At 36.0% G+C, this 17654-nt stretch overlaps 2 protein-coding genes across 2 annotated transcripts in view; one reads left to right on the plus strand and one right to left on the minus strand.

The window, feature by feature from the left end:
• On the minus strand, window positions 1–10683 carry LOC136987236 (peroxidase-like). Its single transcript, XM_067284932.1, has 13 exons — window positions 10415–10683; window positions 10158–10294; window positions 5019–5142; window positions 4611–4834; window positions 4367–4546; window positions 3641–3787; window positions 3458–3562; window positions 2778–2882; window positions 2409–2544; window positions 1527–2081; window positions 1303–1460; window positions 869–965; window positions 1–202 (listed from the first exon to the last, which is right to left on the minus strand). Exons 1-13 carry the CDS (start codon window positions 10435–10437, stop codon window positions 139–141), a joined length of 2055 nt encoding a protein of 684 aa, XP_067141033.1. The 5' UTR covers window positions 10438–10683; the 3' UTR covers window positions 1–138.
• The window catches only part of vnc (GNAT family N-acetyltransferase vnc), a 24231-nt gene continuing 11612 nt past the window's right edge, over window positions 5036–17654 (plus strand). The window contains exon 1 of the mRNA XM_067284961.1: window positions 5036–5159. The gene's annotated coding sequence lies outside the window, so the exon portion shown is untranslated. The remainder of the gene's footprint in view (window positions 5160–17654) is intronic.

Genomic DNA, 17654 nt, shown 5'->3' on the forward strand with positions numbered 1-17654 from the left:
TTCAGTGGTTAAAAACTTTATTTTTTTTTAAAAATAATTTATTATAACAGTAGAACAAATTATTTTCTATTTTTTATAACAATTGATCATTAATTTTTAATAATAACATAAAGAAAATTGGATAATTCTTCTTAAATTTTAATCCTCCTTCCATGCAGAAAGATCCAACCGAGGGAGATCACTGCATCGTATGATACGACTTCTGTAAAAATAAATACAAAATATATTATAATTATTTATATTTTATTCTTAGACACGTAACATTGAATAAATTACGCTTTATACATCCGTGTAAATGACTCACAAATCGTTGTGTTGTTTATAATAAACAATGAAATTCTTGCAAAGTTACTCGATAACATTACGTATAACACAAGGTGCTTCAAAAGCGTGTTATATAGAAGGTATTCAGTCACTGCGTGGGTACAGCAGGGTTTTACTTTATACGAGAACTACACAATTGAGTCCTGAATTCTTGCACGTGATGGAGAACTACAAGTCCATATTGGGGTTAACATTTTTCTGAAGCACCTTAATAAGTCAAAGAAAGGCCCTTCTGATAAAGAATGTCCCTGCACATTCTCCAGGACGAGTTACTGTTCTCGAGATTAAGGAAGGACAGACAGACAGGCAGGCAGCTAATCATAAATGCTATAAGCATCTGCAACGTCGATACAATATTTAAGAACCGAGGAGGTGAAGGAGACCAGGGAGGAAAAGATAAAAAGGGTTCTTGACAGAAGAAAATAAAAGGAATTCAACGGGAGTCCCAGAGAAGCTTTGAAAGCCCTTTGAAATGTTTTTTTTTTTAATTTTTATATTAATTAATTAATTAATAATAAGAATCAAATGAGGAAAATTTACTTACCCTCTTATAAATGGGGTTTCTGCTATCTCAGCCATTCGATTGGCATAGCAAAATATATGACTCAGTGAGGTATATTCTTCAATAGCTGCTCTCTGATCTATTTTAAGAAGTTTCGTAGTTAATATTTATAATTAATTTTCTTAAACGTATCAGAATATAAAAATAATTTAAAATATGAAAACACAGGGGTATCTTATAGTTCGAACCCTAAATTCGATCCGGAATTCGAACGACCACCCGAAACGAATTAAGTTCGAAGCACCATTGTATTATTAAAGTGCCAACTTTAACCCTTAATATTTCCACCACCAATGAATAGATTTTGATGAAATTTAAAACGGTTAGTGCCCACGATGAGTACTATGAAAAAATTATCAATTGAAGAAGAATAAACAAGTATTATATAATATAATTATCTATTAATATCGGTATACCTGATGTTAAATAATTCGTGTGTGTGTAAAAATGTCTTGCTCCGAATTTTAAACGATAAAATTGTCGTGCAATAAGCTGAGCTGCTGTAGGTCCAACTACTGAATATCTCTGACGTCTTTCGCACGTTAAACCCGTAAAAAGATCGATGCATTCCACACTGAAACAATTCAATTATAATTAATTAACTAGTAGTGGAAAGTCTACCAGCAATACGCATACTTACCACTGGTACACTGTCTGTAATTTTTCTACAATAGAACTATCCATTAAACCATACGTAATTAAATCTGAAAATGTGTCTATTGCGAATCCGTGAAAGTAACGAACCCATCGAATGTAAGGAGGAAGGCCGTGCTCTCTCCCTCTTTGTATATTTATTGATGCAAGATCCAATCCTAAACTCGAAGTATTTCTTCTATACATAAATGTAGTCAGTGACTGGACTAATAAATCATCGTAATTTTCTTCCGCTTGTATAGTTGCCCCTCTTATTATGTCTTCGATCCCACGTTGGAGTATGGTAGTCACATTGAAGAAGGAATCTCTTAGCGGTATTTCACTCTTTCTTCCGTCTTCGGTAATCAGAAATATTGGATCGGGTACTATAGAATGAAGCCTATAACCGGCAGCAGCGAAAGAATTTATTAACTTCATAGGAACTGAAGGATCATATCGAGAATATCCACCATCATTTAAAATTCGCGCTAAATCCGGCCCAACAATTAATGGAAGAAATTCGGTATAGACGACTTTTTGAAACACACAAATAACAAGTTTTCTGGAAGTAAAATTTGAATTTAATTTTAATAAAGCAATGTTATATAAACCACAATAAAATTTGGTTAGATTTACCCTTGATAGTCAAAATGGCGGCTCGTCTCTGATTCCAGTATACAGAAGAAAGGAAACAGTGGAGACGCACGTTCTAACCTAACCTAACCTATTTTAATAAATTACCATAATTATTACCTACCAAATTATCTAGAATAGGTTAGGTTAGGTTAGAACGTGCGTCTCCACTGTTTCCTTTCTTCTGTATACTGGAATCAGAGACGAGCCGCCATTTTGACTACCAAGGGTAAATCTAACGTAAAATTCTATGTACCTTGTTTCTCGAAATAAGGTTTCTCCCGTCCATTGTGGGTTAATTATTTTCATTTCTTCGGCGATTCTATTGTGGTATCTGAGGGAGGTAATGTGCATCGCTGCTAAACCCAGGTTTTGGTTCGACCTAAAATCGCCTTAAGTAATAAAATAACTTATTATATATTCAATTTAAAGCAGACTTACATATCTACATTATGCATTTTATGTTTATAACGGACGTTTTGTAGGGTACTCTTATCTTTGACGACATTAAGAGGGTCTCTTATATCAGGAAAATTTCCTGATGCGCCTAACATTTACCTAAAACTTTACCACAGACAAACCTAGTAAAATTATTATAAAATACCATATAAATATATGTATATACCTGTTTTAAAGCATTGACTGGGCGGGTTGCATTGATTAGAGGAATTCAAATTCAAATCTGGCAGTGGAAACTCTCCGACTGATGTCATTCTAGATGCTAGTTTACCTTTATAAATATATTTAAAAATAATTAAATACATCTGTTAATAAAGAAAATAATAAATTAATAAATACTATACAGGGTTGTTACTAATTATGCAATCGAGGAAACTCGAGATATTCAAATGTAAGAAAAATGAGCGGTCAACAACCCCGGAGGACCCGGGTTCGAATCCAGACGGGTCGATAAATCCCAGGAATTTTTTTGGGGGGTTCGGCCTCCTCTCTTACCACCTAGCTGCCTCATTGCGAGCCTGGTCAAATCCATAATTAGCTTGCTAAAAGTGCTCACAGGATGGAAAGAGTATTGAGGATTACCCTGAAGAAGTCGGCTTCTACTATATTATTTTAGATGAAGCTTTTTGCGGGAAATCGAACATATCCTCTTTTTAATAAGCTCATTATGGGTTCTGTCAGATCCACAACGGGGCAGAACCTATCCGGATAGACTACACCCCGAAAGATTACTAAACTTTTCATCCGCTTGGATTCGATTCCGGAATATTTTGACATTGATAAGATCGATTTGTATTAAGATATTTCGGTAAAATACAAGAAAATTAAAATAATTATTATAATTACCAGTTCCATCTGATGTTCTTAGTTCTAGAGATCGATCTAATTCTGTATCGTACACTTGAGAACAATCGATTGCCGGAGTTAAAGAATTCATCTGTTCTCTCCAACCTGCCAACGTTAATGTGTGAATAGAGTAATAACAGAATAATATTTTCAAATTTTACAATAATATTTTAAAATATTTACCCAAACGACAAGTTTCACATCGGGCATCGCGCACAAAATTCAAGCAAGTAATATCTGGAAAATCGGGATCGTTCGGAGGAATTTCAATAGGAAAACAAGTTTCGTGAAGAGGAGGATCACCACAACACTGGATCCCAGAATTATTTGCTATTTAAACAGCAAATTAATTTTGAATATGTTATTTGAAATATTAAATACAGCAGAATCGCTCTATAGTGACCTTTAGGGGACATATATTAAGTCTAAATAATTTCTGACTTGTGTTTTGGTAGGAGGAAGGCAGACAGGCCTTCATGTTTTGTTAAATTTAATAATTATAAATAATTTAATTTAAATCTGAAATATTCTAATCGGTTCGTAGCGAGATACGAACCCGTAAAAGCTTAACAGAACTGGCAACGTGAGAACACGGTAAGCGACAGTTGAAGATTCAACTTAACGTATTGTAATTTCTTCTATTTAATTCATTCTCGAAATTATTTATAGAGTATTTTTATGTACAATTCTTTTTAGATGTTAGGACATGTTTTCGTCTAAGAGGGCGCTGTTCCACCATTTCCACGTGATTTCCGCCATTTTGTGTCGTTAAATCGATACTAATACGCTGTATTTACTGGAATGTAATACAATTTAGAAAAGGTGGCAACACTATTAATGGCGAGTCGCTAAATCTGGGGTCACTATAAAGCGTCAACAGACATTTTTCGAATTAAAATATTTGCCTACCTGTTGTAGGTTGCGAGGTAAATTCCATGTCGTGATCGATGAACTGTCCGAAAATCGAAACCATTGCCGTGTAACGATAACTAAGGCTGCCATCATTTATGGCAGTTCTATGAACATTTAAAGTTATATTTCTCGGATCTGGCGTAGGGCATTCCCTGCAAATTCTCGGGGTATCGACACCTCGAATATAAAATATTCATTAGAAGCTTATTCAATTTACCACTTAAATTACACATTTTCTTACCATCGGCATAATCGGGAGGTAATAAGCGATCCAAACAGGAGAAGGTCCTTCCTTCGTTTGGCCTGTCTAAATGGTTGCAACTTCCATCGATTGTAGGATACTCTGTATCGGTGCATTCGACTGGTCTTATGTCTACACATCTCTCACTTAGTTGCCTGGTGATTTCGTTATCCTTCAGAGGATACTCCCGTAGTAGATTTATATCGGTTGGATCTAAATCATATCTTAAAAAATAATAGCATTAATGTGAAATTGGGGTAGACGTGAACCAGCTCGAGCTGGAAGGATCCCTTTCATCCCCTTCCAGCTCAGGCTGATTCGTGTCTACTCTTTCGCGGCGCGGACTATAGCATATTATACCTTATTATATGATTTATTCATTAATAATTAACTTATACATGAATTTACCTATCAACTATATCACGTGTCATTATTTCAAACATGGTTTGAACATCGTTAGAGTGGTATGCGGGACACGTTTTTAACTGATGTCTTCCTTCGGCAGAAATAACGTAAGGATTCAAGTATTTTGCTGTAAGAAATTGAAAGGTAAGATCCATAAATATTTCTCTCGGCATTATAGAAAATAAATAAGTAATTATGTAAACATCAAAAGTACTGTCAATATCATTAAAGAGTGATAGAAACGTAGACCCTATCCAAATTATATATGATAAAATCTAGAAAGATTAGATTCGGCATGCTTTACACTGTGAAAGTATGAGAAACTGGCATAAATAACGTTCAATTTTTCATAAAAAAATCGTTGGCGAGGCGCGAAACCACGACAAACTACCAGTGTTCGGTGGTTTCTCCACTCGGTCTAGTGACTAAACTCCAATATTGTGTTTGGAGCAAACACCCCCATTCGTTGCCCATCGAGCACTTGTGGGACCATCTTCGAGTGTGTGAGATTTGGAGTATCAATTTGCCACATCAGTAAATAAATCTGTCTGTGGATAGCATAAGGTGTCTGTATACCCGTGTTGCCATATTTATGTAAGATCCTACAAGGTACTGAAGGTTGTTTTAAATTCTACCGTCGTACCATGAAAATTGTAACTTTGTTAACACTATAATTACTTTTTACCATGGTCTTTTTTAAAATTCTTTCCGCCCTGTGGCACTAAGAAGACCTTTTTAGGAAGCCCGTTATGGGTTCGGCTAGGCTGGGTGATGAAGAACGAGATATCAAACTCCGAATGGATGAAACCGCTGAACACTGGCGTGGTCGGGGGTTCGCGCCTTTCCAAAAGGGTGGCACGCGGAGTTTTCCGGGTTTTCTTCTCGTTAGTAACACCTAAATAGGGTCCAGTTTATCATAGAAAGTCCCTCTTCGGCAGATCGCCCACGTGTCGCATTGTCGTATATAAATAAACCAAACTTTAACTCGACGAGGATATAAAACACATATCTAATTATACATTTAGTTATTTCTAATTTGGATAATATATGCTGTACACACCACTACATTTATTCGATATGCTGATTTATTATTCATGCAAGGCATTAATAGAAACGAATATTTCTTTTATTCTCAATTTCGTTCGTATTATTTCTCGAATTTATATCAAAAATTACACTGATTAAGTTAAAACCTGGAGGACCCGTTGATGGAATGAGGCAAAACAACGCGTGGGCGATCTCCCCTATTGAAGAAAGGGCCCATATTTAGGTGTTAGACACGCGAGAAAGCCCGGAAAACTGCACGTGGTCAGGCGCGACTTATTTCCATTTAATAATTAAACATATGATTCCCTATTATCCGGCCCAACGCATTACTAGTCCGGATAGTCGGGACTCTACCGCATATTGATGTGGCGTGTATTGTATATTACGCTGGATAATGGAGACGGTGTTGTATGCAATGTGTGGCCTCTACTTCAAGGCCGGATAATCGAAACTTTACTACGTGTAATTAAAATATATTAACGATAGGAACGTATCGAATAATTAAAACTGAAGAATTCAAATCGAAGTTCATTTTATTCGTCTGATTTTTTTTTAATTACAGGTAAAATCTAAAAGGTATTGTTTGTTCATCGAACATTGTTTAATTGTTTTTGCCGAATACCGAGAAAATTAATTTTAAATGTTCCATTATATTATTTTACAATTGAGTGGAAACCATTAATTATTCGATTCTTGTGCAACATTCCTTTCATTAGGGTTCAAATGCACGCAATCGGGCCCTACCGCAGAGAGGTTAGCGGTGTCATTTAACTACTACAAGAGGCCTCGATATATTTTTCGGGCCTCACGGACCGGATAAGTATGAGCGACTTTGGGTATATCCTGTCCGGACCCCTCCTTTGTAGGCCTGGTCAAAGGCCCTCTTAATGCCCACGGAGGCTCGGTCCTCCCTTTCTCTCTTTATTTCTGAGGTGCCACACGCAATTATTTTGTAACGAATCTAAATATAACTTTACACGTAAACGTTGAATTATTTTTAAAGGTATTACTGATTATTATTAAGCACAGTTTATAAATAAATCATTAAGATTATGAATAAGCCTATTATTATGCACTAAACAATATATTTATAATTAAAAATCAAGCTGAAAGGGTGCAAATTGGAGGTGTTCAAACTCCGTTTGAGATTAAATTTCTCTTCCAGTTGAACTCATTTCATAGAAAAAATGTTTATTTAATATCAAGTCATCGAACCGTGTAATGAAGGAATTTAAATTAATTATAATTATAAGGTTTCGAGTGGTTAAATATACATTATAAACATATTTGATAGAGAATTAACCAGCTTATTTTTTCGTTTTTTTAAGCAAATAAATGAAAATTTGACGTCACACTCAATTAAAAGACACTTATTTAAACACGAATTTATTATTAAATGCATTTAAAATTAGCAATAATTCAAATTAGAAACGTAATTAAATTGATTTTTATTAGCGTAAATGGTTAAGTAAAATGTAATTATTGAGTTAATTGTATTTATTTCACGTTTAAATTAATAACAGATATTTACTTTCAAATTTAAATTTGAAAGCTGCAGCAATGTGCCTTGCAAAAATTTTCACTCGGGAAAGCAACTAGAAGGGGTGTACGTCCCTTAAATCCACCCCTAGATCGTTGAATGGCCCAAATCCCCAGGAATTGTCCGGCCCCGTCCTTCACCACTCGGCCGTCCCGTTGTGGCCGAACCGTAGTGGGCTTGCTAAAAGAGGCCCTCTTAGTGCCCACAAGGAAGAAATAGTTTTAAAAAAAATTTGGGTGTAAGCCTACCACTCTAGAGAACCCTGAATCGATCTGGGCAGTCGAAAAATTACAGGAATGATCCATCCCTGTCCCCGATCACTCGGTCTCGTTGTTGTGGCTGGGCCGAACTGACGACGATGAATAGGCTTGATTAAAAGGCTCTTTCAGTTATCTTTTCTAAGGCAACGCGACACAAGAGGCCATCTACCCAGGGGATGCTTCCCGTCAGATCTCTTACGGGAAACTGACCACTATTTCGGTGTTACTAACAAGAAGAAAACCCGGAGAACTCTACATTGCCAGGTGCAAACACACGACCAGCTATCAGTGTTCAATGGTTTTACCCACTTAGCCTGGCTGAACCCAAGATAAGTTTGGGTTCAGCCAGACCCACAACGGGACGGCCGGATGAGGAGGAACAAGGGACGAAAAATTCCAAGGCATTTCCGACTGTCCAGATCGATTTCGGATACTCCAGAGCGTTAGGTTGACTCCTAATGCTTGGGCCTTCAGGCCTGTTACCTAATCCCGTGTTATATAATCTAATTAAGTGAAGATTTGTGTTTTTTGGTTGTCAACGGTGAGAGAAGAATACAAAAATTTTAATGCTGTTATCTAATATTTTAGATATTAATTCCCAAATTAATACAGTAAATTCGATACCATTATATACTAAATATTCCGTTATAATTCACTTATTTTTACGAAAAATAAAGTCAATTAATTAAAGGAATGTAATGAAGCAAATCTAACAAAATGTACATTACTATTTAATTATAAATGCCTTACAGTCCTCACTGCTAATTAATTTTTAATTTTCTACACGGACGTTACTCATTAATAGCACTTTATTATAGTACTTAATAAGACAATATCAACCAATAATTTTTAATTAGAAATTAAATGGAAATTCCATGGAAATTCCATTCACCGTTACCTTACAACATCAAAGATAATGTTGTAAGATCATTTGCACTGTTTGCTTTTTGTAAACGTCATCCAGTGACGTTTACAAAAAGCAAACAGTAAGTATTGTAAGTGTTTTAAAGAGTATTTCATTGTCGGGAATTTATTATACACAATATCTTATTTATTTAATTATTTTTAGTGGTTATTAGTAATATTGCTGATGAGGAGCATGTTAGCCCAGTATAAAGTCCTATTAATGAGTAACGTCCAAGTAGACAATTAAAAATTAATTAATTACTATATTTAACCACGTTGCAACACGTCATTCTTAATTAATTTGTTTATTAATATAGTCAAAAATGTATATATATATATTATTCCTAATATTCATAGATCCATAAAATACATCAATTTCAATATAATTTTTAATGGGGAATCGTCGGGCCCACCAGTGGCCGAACGGAGAAAACATTGAGCATTAGCAGAAGAGAACCCGGGTTCGCTTCTGACCAACGGGCTGGTCACGCGGAGTTTTAAGGGTATTTTTCTCGTGTTTAACAGCTAAATATGGCCACCTTTCCAAAGTTCTGGGAGGAATCGTCTCGGATGGTCGAGGCGATTAAAGCATTAAGCCACGTTCAAGTATATAGGACAGGAGCCTCAGGATATTGTCTTACTGTGTGTCGCTTTGGGGAGTCAGGATCAAATCTGGAAGCTCTAAAAACCCAAGCTTTTATCCCGGATATGTCGCCACCACCGCTTACCACCCGCCTGCCCCACAGTAGGCCTATTCGAACCTACAATGAGCGTGATTAAAAAGCTTTCTTAGTGGAAAAAAAGTATTGCCCATGAAAAATTCTATGGGTTGCTCTCTTGGTGTCGATTCCAGTTACCCAGAGCGGCAGGATTGGAATATAGATTAAGGCAACCCGACACATGGACGATCTGCCAAGACGTGGGGGACGAAACCCGATATATTATTGTAATAGAATCCCCGTTCCCTCAACACCCCATCTCGGGTCCGGCCAGGACAACAATAGAGTGATGAGAGAGAGGGCCCCGAGGTATCCCGAATTGACGCCCCAAAATACCTCTAGGATTATTTAGATTGCCCGATTTCCACCTTGGGTCCTCGAGAGCGGTGGGCTGACACCTCTTACATCCGCAAGGTGGAGATCCGAAATTAAAATTATAAATCCTAAACTAATAAGAAAATACGACATTAATCTTAATTAAAATTCTCAGATTTAGATATAATAATAATAAATATAACTTATTAAAATCAATTTGTCCTCGCTCTTGCGTATCCCAATAATTCTAATAAAATCTCAATCCGAGCGAGACAAATTCTCTATTATTTAAATAAAACAATAACCTAACAACTGTGTATTTAACATTATAAATATATAAACTGTATAATTTTACCTTTGCTTTCAATTTCGCGTAGTTTTTGGACCTCTAATTCGGCATTTCTCACTAATTCTTGGAGATAATCTCCGTCGATCAAGCTGAACAACTCTTCGATTTCGTGAGCGGAGACGAAGAATACGCCCAAAGCCAAGCTGTAAATTATAGAAAAACTTGTCTATAATATTTTAAATCGATTATATTTTCGCAATTCGGAGAAAAATCTAGAATTAAATAAGCTAGAACGAAGGGAGAACAAAGAAACCGAGCCTTACCTAAGCGCAACGTTGAAGTACATGTTAATCGGCTACACCTCACTAGTAATATGATATACGTGCCACCTAACACATGTATATATATACACGTAAAGCTCGAAAATCCGGACGTCAAAGCAATCTGGAGCCTTCAAAAAGCCTGAATTTGTAAGTATTCCTGCACTCTTTGTGAAGTACAGGCCCGTACTCCGAACACCTGAACTCGAATTTGGTGTTTACCCTGGTGAATTCTAAAATCTGTATGGAGGTTCGGGCCCAATTAATCCAGATTATCGACGCTTCGCCGTATATATATTTATGATATATTCTACAGATGTTCCTCATTAAACAACTAATTTAAATTTTATATGGCAAATATGTTGTGAAATCAATGAAAGCTGTTAGTTATAACTGCAGTTGCGGTGTCTGAACGTGAAGAATTTAAACAGATGGTTTGATTTGTTCGAGTGGAATTCGATTTTATAACCTATTCGTGCGCGTTTTTAAATTATTAATTTAAAAAATAGCATTTTAATTTATTACATGGCTTTATTTCTTTGTTTTCGACTAAATTTATTATCATTTTTTTTACGAAAATTCGAAATTAAATATGGTGTTCGGATGTCGGGCGTGAATCTTCGTTTATTTAACAGAAAAAAATGTTTAGAATTGTTTATAAATTTATTAAATTAAAGAAAATTGTAAAAATTCAATGGGTTTACGAGGCGGTTGCATGCGATTTCTCGCTTGTTTAAGCACAGTTTGGTTTCGTTCGTAGACAACGCGACACGTGGGTGACCTACCGATGGGGGAGAACTTTCTATGGGAAATTGGCCCCTATTTAGGTGTTACAAACGTGAAAAAACCGAAAAACTCCACGTTAACTAGGCGCGAACCTGCGACTAGCTACCAGTGTGAAGTGCTTTATTCTCTCGGCCACTGGCGAGGCTTGTGTGACGCAATAGGTGACGCAATAGGTGACGCAATTTTCTACTGTTTTTTTATGTTCGAATTTATGACTTGACTTGTTACGAAGTGTACAAGACTTTTATTGTTTTTTTTTTTTGTTAAGAGAAAATAAAATATTGCAGTAATAAATATTGTGATTAAATTGTAAAACAATTTAATCACAATATTTATTACTGCAATATTTTATTTTCTCTTAACAAAAAATATATATATACGCAGTATCGTTTCGAATTTAATACGCACCTGCTTTTTAGCATTTAACCCTGGTAATTGGTCGCGGATTCGCGCCTCGCCGACCAGCCGGCCACATGCAGTTTCCCGGGTTTTATTCACGTTCGTAACAGCAAACAGGGGCCAGTTTCCTATAGAAAGTCCTCCCGGGAGCCATGATCCTTAGCAGACCACCCTCGCATTGTCTTATCCCGTCAATCCGTCTCAATTTTAGAAAGATTTTTTTTTCAGAGGAAATTAGGAATGGATCCAGGAGTGAATCTGGACAATCAATTTTTCATGGGAATGTCCCTCCCATCCATCACCATCCTGTTGTCCAATAGTGGGTCTGATGGGTACAAATACAAACCTATGGTGTATGATGGGTACAAACCTATGATGGGTACAAATACAAAGTCCCCAAAGACTGGGATAGGAAGATGATGGGGGGAACCACCCTACCACAAACGTCACTACAGATCACGATAAATTCTACATTTGGTTACGTTTATCGGATTTGGGGATGGGGAGGATTTGAATTGTGGTTCCTTACGCGCCACGAATGACTTTTTACTACCCGAAAAAAGGGCGATTGACAATGAAAAAGCATGAAAGGATCCACTCTCTTTGTCTCGCAGTTTTTCATTTAGTAGAAATTTCGCAGTATATGGAACCTTAGATGACGTGTTTTTGCTCAACAATGGCACTAGCTCTTAAAGGAACCCTTTATGTATAGGGGGAAATAAGGGCCTGCATTCCTAGGGGCCTCAAAAAACGTTTGTTACGAATGATTCGTGCCGTTGCACCTCTTGTATATTAAGAAAAAACACCCTTTGTTTTTGATCAAACGTCATTAATTAAGGAATATAATACAATTTTTAATGCTGTTTTGCATTTTTTTATACACCGGGGCCTCAAAAAGGTTGTGAAAGACCTTTGTCAGACTTCGTGCACTGATACAGTTAAACCTCCAAAAAAAACGACCCAGTAGCGGATGTTACCGGTATGTTACTTTGAGGCCCTATGCGCAATTTTGGTACTAAACAGTTGATCGCGGGTTTGCTCTTGGCCAAAGAGTTGTAACGTGGATTTTCTTCACCTTTCTTTACCTAAATAGGGCGAAGTTTCCCATGAAAGACCTATACCCCCTCGTCAGATTACCCACGTTCTCGTGGCCTAAGAAAATAAACCAAAGCTAAAAACATGGCCGCCATATAGAGGTGGCCGCCGAATCGCGTCATATAATTAAAATAAAGTATTTTATTAATTATTCGTAGAATTGTTCATTACTCGATAAGTCATCGCCGTTAGAAACACCTGGTTTACAATAACTGTTTATTGACCTAAATTTTGTCGTGTTTCTCTCGACATTTCCATCGAATGAGACGTGACAAGAACAATAAAATATACGCTATTGAACATTTTGAAATAAACGAAAAATATACATAATAATGCGCCAGAAAGGAGGTTTATTATTACAAATTATTAAAATTTATCAATAGAACTGTGCTAAGTAACCACGCAGAGAATCACAAAGAACTGATTGATGGGGTGAGCAACGCGTGGACAATATGCCGAAGGGGGTACCCCCAAAGGACTTTCAATATGGAAAACTGGCCCTTATCTAGGTTACACACGAAAAAAAACCCGGAAAAACTCCAGATGCGAACCCGCGACAGGCTTATAGGATGGGTTAAGGCAACGTGACACTTGAGCCATCTGCCAATAGGGGTGTCTCCCGGAAGGACTTTCTACGCGAAATTGGTCCCTATTTAAGTGTTAAACGGGTGAAAAAACCAATTTAGTGAGGCACGAACCCACGACATTCGGCTACCTGCGAGATATTTCGAAATTAAGTAATTTGTTTGATTTTGATAATATTTAGTGTTCATTTATTAATTAATTGTGTGCATTTTAATAGTGTATCGTATTTGTATTTTGTTGCTTTTTTGTATTCGTATGTTTTGTGTGGTTTTAGGACGAGGTGAAGAAAGCAGTTTGCTACGCTCCTGCCTTTTTGAAATGAGTAAAATAAATAAATAAATTCGATCCAAAACACTTTCTTCTCGAACTAGTATCATATACTACATCACCTAAAGCTTTACATGCTTCCGTAGGATACCTACAGAGGCTTGATTTAAGACAATATTTTCACTTTTTCAACTGTCATTAGAAAAAGTAAAATCAACTAAAGTGACTTACCGATCCTACTGATAATCCTACTAACCCACTGTTAATCTATTCAACCTACTGCTAATACTACTGACCGCACTGCTAATCCTTTTGTAAATTTAGAAAGTATAAATTAACTATATAAGCTTTTAATTTTCCTAATTTTTTATCATTTCAAACGAGATTCAGGTAGATGGGAACCTGCCTTCTAGTTTAGATCGCTGCCCCTCAAGGCCCGAAATTTTAGAATTTTATGCAGAAGTCACGATAATTGTTTAAATTTCTCTCTATAAATGGCCAAAACTTGCTTTTGTTTGCTTTTATTAACGTTATTTACGTACTTTTATGACTTTAGAGTGGGGCACAAATGTGGGGGTACCACATTTGTGCCCCACTCGAGTCTGTGTTGCTGTCATTCCTGATCTACAGAAAAGCTCAAGCAAATTTTATATTAAATTACAGAAAATTATGGTCGATTAAGACCTTCCGGGCCCTCTAGGCACGGACGATTGGGGGCCCTTTTTACGTAATTTTACGTCATAAACTAAAAACGTCTAGTTTCTGTAGATGTAAAATTATGATATACAATTGCAACGGCAAAGTTGTTTCATTTTTCTTCCAATTTTGAGACCTCGGGGCCCGAAATTCTAATTTATTCCAAATTATCTATGACTAGGCCATTAAGATACTGCAAGAAACACGGGAACTGCGGAACTAAAGAATTGACAATATATATAAGGTTATACAAGTTATGTTAAAACCTAGGATGATTTTAAGGGCTCATATATATTGATTTTATGGTATATGGATGTATTGTGTATAGCAGGAGTGGCCAACTTTTGTGTACATAAGATCTACTTTTTATCTTAAAAATGTGTCGCGATCTATTTGTTATAGGCATAGTCTAAGTGGAGAGGGGGAGGTGTGTAATACATACTATGTTTATACACTGTATTTCAGTACGAGGTGCACTCCCGCGAGCTATGGGCAGATAAGCAAAATATATTCAAAACTCTTTTTCTATTTTTTAAATCACTTATTAAGTTTTCGAGATATAGAGCTCATAAAAAAATAATCTTCCAGACCCAACTTTTAATATTTGCAGCTACCAGTTCATTCCGTACAGGCGGTACCTAAAAAAATCTTTCAAGATAGATTTTTAGTAACTCAAAATATAATTTAATTTTTTTTAATCAATTGCAATGTATAGGCTAAGTTATGGTACTATGTGTTCGTAGAGATGAAAAAGTACACTATGGCTGATAATTTGATTTTTAAGATTTCTTTCGCGATTTTTTGTGGGCCAGGAAAATTTATCATGGAAGAATGATATAAGATTTTTAGATTTATTCTTTCTTAATCTATCAATCGCGGGAGTGCACGTCGTACTGAAACATCCTGTATATCTACTTACGTAAAAGACAACATAATTATTTAACGGGCCAAAAAACTCACATCCAGGGGAATTAAAATAACATGAGTAATTATTAACAATATTTATTCATTCAAATGAGTTACAGATAAAGACAGATTTGGAATTTATTTTATTACCTTAATAATAATGGGAGAAATAGTAATGATATCGTTAATACATGTACTAAAGAAAAGAAGCTACCGTATGACAATACCAAATATTCAAGCTAAATGGCTGTGTTTTTCTACGAGTCGACCCATAACTGCATGCATACTGTTGCGTTTGCGTGTTACGTTCAGGCGTTGCGTTCGGTTACAAGTGTAACAAATAAAGTAAAGACATCGCGAGCGATCGACCAAAATTGGCTTCGCGATCGACCGGTCGATCGCGATCGACTTGTTGGCCACCCTGGTGTATAGTATGACGTTTTTTAACTTACTTGTTAGTTAAGTTAGTTATGGAGCTCTACTATATCTTATTGTATAGTACTTTAAGATTTATTTATATATACAGGTTTAGTTGTATAAGAGTTATATATATATATATATATATATATTTAAGGTTCTACTTAGGTTTTATGGTGTAGGTCTGGGCGCACTGGTTTTTATGGTATATAGCAGGGGTGGCCAACAAGTCGATCGCGATCGACCGGTCGATCGCAAAGCCAATTTTGGTCGATCGCTAGCGATGTCTTGACTTAATGTATTATATTTGTAACCGAATGCAACTGTATGCATGCAGTCAGGGCCGGATTTACATAGGGACATTTAGGGCCGGTGCCCAGGGCCCCCACAAAACTATGTTTAAACATTATTTTTTTCCCCCTCTTACTGCGACAGCCTAGTGTGGCCTAATCATGAGAGCCACAGGCAAAGAAAACCAAACCCGGAGAAAAACCTAAGAAACATCAGAAAATTTCGGGAAAAAATTTTACATAGGTATTTTTCAATTAAATTAAAATAATTAGTTTTACACAATAAAATATACTTATGTTTACAATAACCTTATTTTTAAATGAAATTTACAACTTCATAGTTGAAATCTAGTTGAAAGTACAGTATTTTGTGTAAATTTTCTAAATCATCAAATTTGCCTACTCTTAAACGGGGGCCCCTACCGAATTTGTTTCCAGGGCCCCTGGATTGGTAAATCCGGCCCTGCATGCAGTTATGACTCGACTCATAAGCAATGAGTGCACTTTGTACTGAAACAGTGTATAAACATAGTATGTATTTCACACTTCCCCCTCCCCATTTAGACTATGCCTATGACAACAAGTCGATCGCGACACATTTTTACGATAAAAAGTAGATCTTATGTGCACAAAAGTTGGCCACCCCTGGTATATAGATTTAGATATACATGGTTTTAACCTAGGTATACTGGTTTTATACATACAAGGTTTTAATAATATATATAGATTTTAATTGTATATAGGTTTATATAAGTTTTATTATAGGTTTTTATATAGTGTCCCCTCCTGCTCGGGGAAGGCACTTGGTTCTGCAGCAGTGACCTCACTTCTAATCCCAGTGACTTCACCCCACATCTTTCCTCCCGGTTTTATTTTTACGTTTACTTACCTCCATTTTGTTATAGTCAAATTTTATTAAAGAAACCAAGAAAAAAAAACGTAAATATATTTTTACTTTGAGGGTTGGATTATTTTACTGAAACGAAAATAAGAAAAATTTGTGAAAAACCATTTATTTATTCCTCTCTATTTAATAAACACTTGATAAAATAATAAACAATAACTTTCATAGCCGTTTATTATTCTGATTATTTAACCTTCATAAGTCTTCAAATTGGGCTGGAAAATATTAAGGAATTGGGGGGCCATATCTCCCGAACCAACGGTCCGATTTTCCTAAAAATTTCTAGAAACATTTCCCCCTAACACGCAAACCGGACTGCAAAATTTCAGAAATTTTCGACCAAAAGCACAGGAGTTATTAAGCTTCAAATTCACTGAATAAAATCGGTGCTCCCCACACATCTGTTAATTGCAAGTAACCAGACTTAACGTGCCAACAACTATCGCTTATATAATCATTGACGTAGATTTCACACACCCCTTATATAACCTATTTTAAGCATAGAATATCATTTTGTAAATTTAGAAAGCATAAAAAATTAACTATATAAGCTTTTCCTTTCCCTTTTTTATCATTTCAAACGAGCTTCTGGTAGATGAGAACCTGCCTTCTGGTTTAGATAGCCGCCCCTTAGGCCCAAAATTTTAGAATTTTATGCAGAAGTCACGATAATTGTTAAAATTTCTCTCTATAAATGGCCAAAACTTGCTTCCGTTTGCTTTTATTAACGTTATTTACGTACTTTTATGACTTTAAAGTGGGGGCCACAAATGTGGTACCCCCACATTTGTGCCCCACTCGAGTCTGTGTTGCTGTCATTTCTGATCTACAGAAAAGCTCAAGCAAATTTTATATTAAATTACAGAAAATTATGGTCGATTAAGACTTTTATAGAGCT

This window comes from Centruroides vittatus, unplaced genomic scaffold (assembly GCF_030686945.1).
Source record: "Centruroides vittatus isolate TY-2023 unplaced genomic scaffold, ASM3068694v2 scaffold_149, whole genome shotgun sequence".
Taxonomy (NCBI): Eukaryota; Metazoa; Arthropoda; class Arachnida; order Scorpiones; family Buthidae; genus Centruroides; species Centruroides vittatus.